Consider the following 6,000-nt stretch of genomic DNA (forward strand, 5'->3'; position numbering starts at 1 on the left):
GCTAGGTACCAACGAAGCCAACCGCTCGTCGATCGTTTGAAAGCAATCCATCTAACAGTAGTCGGTTATGTTTAATGATCTTTGATCTCAGAAATTATTCGTGCTCTGACAATTTCGGTACCGTTATTTTTTATTAAGAAAGTTTTTTTTAAAAAAAGCTGAAAAATATCCATTTTGACAAAATTTGCGTTTCCTATAAACGTCTAAGGATATAGCAGTTTTCATTTCGTATGATGACAATTTTACTTTTCTATAGTCAGTCCAAATCGGCTGATGCCATATTTGTCAATTATTGTCGTTTATTTTTGATATAATTTTAACTCCATACCATTTAATACCAGCAAACACGGGCAAAAATGGTGAACAGACTTTTCTAAATAATAGTTGACAGAGCATTGTTGAAAATAGATTATTGCGCTACCCTGAATACTAAAAAATACAGTAAAAAATAATTTTTTGCTTTTAAAAAATGTGTTTGAGAGGACATAAGCTCCAAAAAAGATTGCTACAAGATCAATGGTTTCGTTAATCATCGTTAAGCATTCTTTAATCAAGATCTATGGTTTCGTTAATCATTCATCAAGTTCTTTACATGATCAGTTCCCTACGCTTAGAGTTTTTTTTATCAAAGAAAAGCTGATACTACGTTTTCTTTCATGTTTCTAATGGAACAGGAAGTAAATCAAGTCATCCGGTCACTCAATCGAAACACAGATGCAGATCCTTCAATGAATACATTAGTTTTGTAAGTTGATACTAAATTCATGTTTCGCTATTATAAACAACTGCATCGACAAAAATACATTCTTATGTAAAAAGAGTTTGCTACTCGTGTTCAAGAAGTTCGAAATTGATAATGCTGATTTTTAACGACCCATTTTTTAACGCCTGCTTTTTCCAACATATTTGAAAAATTATTTCTCATCGAAGTAAATAAATTTTTCGAAAAATCACGTACTTTCTCCTTGGGAGGTTATGCATTCTTTATTTTAATTTACAACAATAATGCGCTGTCGAAATAATGAAAAATCGCTTTTGTGAATCCCGTTACAAAGCCTATGGTTTAGTTGAGTATAATATATACAAATTAACCAAAAGAAGCTTCGTTAAAATGGCAGAAATCATGGGAGTTCTTGTAAGTTCAGGAAATTCTATCATTTTGGCTGCGATTCGCGACGATGACTTGAAAATTAGCAAATATTTCCATGAAAAAGGGCCTGAATTTTTGTGAAAAAGACAACATATTGATCCTATATTACATGGGATGGTGAAATGGTCAGTTGGGAAACCTCCGTCTCGATCAAAATCTCGCCTATCAATATGAAATGAGGAACCTCTTGAGAAAAAGAAAAAGAGTTAAGAAATAAGCAATTTTCGCAATCAAAATATTTCTCCCCGTTTATACAAGACAGCTTAAGCATTAGTAGTCGGCCGTGTCCTTTATCGTGTTTTTTTTTAATTCGTTCGGTGTAGAAACAGTTTAATTGGGCTCAAAATACTATCTGCCTTCGGAGACCAGGACATTTTTTCCTTGCAATACGAGCAAAACGATCGCACAAACGAAGTACGTTTCTGACTCAAATTCGAATCCAACTAAGAAAGTATATGTATTCCTGCTGTTTATGCTCACTGTCATTGGTTAAATCATGCTTCCCGGTAAATGTGACAGCAGGATAAATCAATTTTACGTCAAATCTGGTTTCAGTGGAAAATTATTTCAAGTTTGGTCGAGAAATAGTCGGTAAAAATGTAACCTGACGCCATAGTTAAAATTGCATTTTCGGCCCTTAAACAATTTCATTGTTCTCTTTAATTGTAAGAACAATTTTTTGGTATTTAATACTTCAAGTTTTATAATCTTGTTTTAGCGCAAAATTAAATGTGGCAGTTATTACTGCTTCAATTTGGATGACGTCATCCAGCAGCACAAATTGTCATCATTTGGTAATACTATCAACACTGTGGGCTTAAAAATGAGAGAGATAGGATTGGACCAAACTGAGTTCTGCGCCTTGCAGGCATTGCTTCTCTATACATATCCCATGCAAGTTAACTCAGGGATCTCGAAGAGGGCAATGGAACAGCTTCTGAATTTGCGATCGAAAGTGATGAAATGTTTATGGTTGCATACAAAGCAGACGCATCCTCGCCAACCTCTTAGGTAGGCTGTACACCATAGGACGTCTCCATAATTCGGAAAAAAACAGCTGACGGAATAAATGAAATCGAATTGCCGCTAGTGTTTTTATAGCTATGACCATTTTAGTACACGAAAATCTAACTGCGTTACGAAAGATAAATTCTCTGTAATTCTAAAAAGAATCATTCGAGAGAACAAATAATGATTTTAGTTGCTCTCGCAAACTTAACTCATTATCAAAACTTCACTCCAAGTTTGACTTGCGTTTTGGGCTTCCCCTCAATCCTTCCTAAACTTTTTAAATCTACCATAATCACATCTAGGGGCTTCTGAACAAATTTTCATATCGTTTGGGTGGTCTTTCTTACAGTCATATGGGAAGAATATCCAGTACCTAATTAATTGCTCACAAAGGAAGTTTGTGGCAATTTTATTAGTCCTATGGTCTTTTTTAATGCAATTTTTTGCTTGACCAATTTTTCGTCCGACCCTTTTAACTTTTTGTCCGCCAAAGAGATTAACATGCGAAGTCCGGTGGCACAGCAGCTCTCTTAGAGCCGTACGCCTTACTAGTCTCTAAGTATGGGATTCACCAAAACTGTTTTGAGGAGACAATTTTATGGTGTGAAGTCCGTAGAAGCTTGTAGCAATTATTTTAGTCCTATTTTTATGCGATTTTTTCTCGGCCGATTTTTGTCTGGCCCATTTGACTTTCCGCCTCAAAAATGGGATAAACAGGTAAGGCACAGCGGACATTAAGTGCTCTTAGAGGCTTTCAGCTCACTAGTCTTCAAGTAAGCGATTCACAGAAACTGTTTTGGAGACTTCTACTTATGGTGTGAAAGGCGGTTCTTAGAGGTTGACTCGCCTCCCCCCACAACACCCCCCCATCAGCCCCCCTCTCAGTTCACCCCCCCCCCCCCAATCCTCACCCCTGCACACGTTCAGGATGTAAGGGCCCCGTGCAACCAAAAACCGCCCTCCCACCGTTGCCCCTCAACTGTTGCCCCACACCCCCCCCCCCCACTTGCACCCGCTGCGCTCACCTCACGCCCCTTCAATTAAGCTAGCCTCACCAAACCGTAGCTAGCTACAGACGAAGCCAACCGTTCGTTTGAGAGCAATCTGCGCGACGTTAGTCGGTTATGTTCACATTGTGTACAAATTGAAACCAAACGCTTTCTTCCGGTTTTGCTTGATTTTTATTTAATTGTCCATTCAAAAAGCAAATATTTTTATGAGCAAAGGCAAATTATTGCTATTATGGCTTATTTGTCAACTTTTTTAATTGCTCTTGAACGAAGCTCATAGCAATTATTGTAAACGTGTGTCTTTTTATGCAAAATTTTTGAGTGCCCTTTACGCCCTTGAATTTTTGCGTTTCGCGTGATCTAAAATTGTCTCTCAATCACAATTTCAAGCAGCTGAACTCAATTGGCGGCAATTTAATACTAAAAGTCAAATGAAAAGTGCGCCAAAACTGGTGCCATTTTTCACTTTAAATCTTAATAGTGGTATACGTTAAATACTAATGTGGTTATTTGAAGCCCACTATTGAACTTCTTAGTCCCATTTAGCCCCCCCCCCCCCCCGACTCAAGCAGGCTGCAATTCATTTAGAGCTCTCACTAGTCGTTCGAGAGCAATTCTTCCGACGTTTAGTCGGTTATGTTCACACAAAGAAATCTAAAGTCCAACGCTTGCTGTTATCCCCTCTTCTTAAGGGTTTTTATTTTCCCCTGTGAACAAATATTCAATTATTTGGTATTTTTGAATCAGTTCCTCCCTCATTCGGACCCAAAGTAAGCTTCGCTCTCATTCGAAGCTGTTTTCTGTGTCTGCGAGGATATAGTTAGCTGCGAACAAACATACCAAAAATTAATACTCCGCCATTGTTCACGAGGGACACCTGATTGACTCCCAAAGAATTTTCCTACCTAGTTTTATTGAACTACCCCTGCCATATTTAATCGTTTTCAAAAAAGACGTTTTGCAAAAATGAACTAAAAACACAAACAAGTTTTCCGATGTCTTCTATTTATATGCTGTTTTCATCTTGTCTCTTCTATCAAGTCTGTATATATACCGATAACAACAAATGGATTATTGATATCTAACCAATCAATTTTATCAAATAGTTTCAATTGAGTGAGATAACGGTGTTTGAACAAAAATTAGTTTTCTCGCTAGTGGTTTTTTGTTCACATGTGGCTGTACCACTTTGATTTTTAACTGTTTTTTCGATCTTTTCGATCGGATTTTCTTTTCTACATAGTTTTCCCACTCCATTGATAGTTCTTTCTAGGCCTAGTTTTTTAAACCAGATTTCCATTTCTCGCTAATGGTTTTTTGTTCACAAGCGGCATTTTGACATTGATTTTCTGTTTTTTTCTCTGATCTGATTTTTTAAAATGGTTTTTACAATTCACTCATAGTCCGCTCTAGGTCTAGTTTTTTGTTTGGTCAATGAAAATTCTTTGAATTGTACGTCAGGACTTGTCCTGCTATGTTTTTTTACTTGGTCGAATGAAAATTTTTTTCGCTTTACCTTAGTTCACAGCTTGTTCAGCATATTGCGTGAAATCGTTTTTACTACTCTAGGCTAGGTTCACTCTTCTCTCATTCGTCTAAAAGTGTTTTTAGACAGCATTTGCCAAGCAAAGCAATTTAAAATCAACAGAAAAGCTCACCGGAGGTAGAAATTTCATTTATTGTCAGTGGCTGAAAAAGACAAAATGAGACAGGCAAATGACCGAAATGGTGTCTTTGCTATAAACAGTCAAATAATAGCCGCCTCGGCTTCTGGGCCGTCTATTATTGCGCTCCTATTTTTTTAACTTCGTTGCACTAAAATTTTTCGCTTTACCTTAGTTCAATGGTAATTTTTGCGTGAAATCTTTTTGACTTCTCTAGGCTAGTTTCACTCTTCTCTCATTCAGCTCAAAGTGCTTTTAGACAGCAGTTGCTCAGCAAAGAAATTCAAAATGAACAGAGTTAGTATCAAAAAACGAAATCAGAAATAGAAACGGGAAAAACCCATTAAGCCCAATTTTAGATGCCCGTTACTCGAACTTTGTTCTTAGTTACCATCTCTGATGCTTATTGGTTGTGATACTAGCCCTTGTATCGTTTCACTGCAATACAAGACTGTGCGCAGCTCCAAAATGACTTGAAAATAGTTGGCACTTTAAAATTGTTTGTACAAAGATCATTTTTTTCTCTTCTTTCAATCCCAATATTGGTTACGGGAATCAATGGCGGCTATTTTCCGGCAATCTGGCGGTTATGTTTAACCATTTAATATAATCTAATTTTGGTTATGTCTGGTTATGCCCATGATCATAATCATTATGCCCATGCTCATCCAATAATTGTGAAATTTCGTAATTTTGCTCTTTTGTTCAGACTGTGCCAGTTAATCCAGCTTGCGAAGATGATCAACTGCCTACAGAAGACTGCCACTGAGAATATTGCCATAGCTGTCACTCAAGAAAATCTGCCACTTGAAAAACTAACTGAACTAATGGTCACTTTTAATTCTCAAGATGCATCATCCTGAAACTTCGTCAACGTGTGTCATATCAATTTGTAGTCATCGCGGGAAAAAGTAATCTTTTCCACGACAACCCCCCCCCCCCTCTTTAATTAAATTTGCCAATCTCAACTTTAGTTTAGCTAAAATAAACTCTGCTGCAATCTATTGATTTTTTGGGGACAGGTGGACCAATATGTTACACCCCCCCCCCCGTTACTGTACAATTACATAGTGGATCATTGTGTAATTTGAAACATGCGCACGGGGGTGTAATTAGTATACGCCCACTATGCTGAAGTGGGAGCACAAATGGAAAAGATCTGGTT

At 37.3% G+C, this 6,000-nt stretch overlaps 1 protein-coding gene across 1 annotated transcript in view; it reads left to right on the forward strand.

Annotated features, from left to right (window-relative positions):
- The window catches only part of LOC142351948 (retinoic acid receptor RXR-gamma-like), a 124,460-nt gene extending 118,666 nt beyond the window's left edge, over positions 1-5,794 (forward strand). Inside the window, exons 6-7 of the mRNA XM_075404227.1 lie at positions 1,869-2,161; positions 5,545-5,794. Coding sequence (XP_075260342.1) covers positions 1,869-2,161; positions 5,545-5,698 — 447 coding nt within the window. The 3' untranslated portion in view covers positions 5,699-5,794. The remainder of the gene's footprint in view (positions 1-1,868; positions 2,162-5,544) is intronic.
- The last annotated feature ends 206 nt before the right edge of the window (positions 5,795-6,000 follow it).

The sequence above is a fragment of the Convolutriloba macropyga genome, chromosome 13 (genome assembly GCF_964194025.1).
Source record: "Convolutriloba macropyga chromosome 13, txConMacr16.3, whole genome shotgun sequence".
Lineage (NCBI taxonomy): Eukaryota > Metazoa > Xenacoelomorpha > Acoela > Convolutidae > Convolutriloba > Convolutriloba macropyga.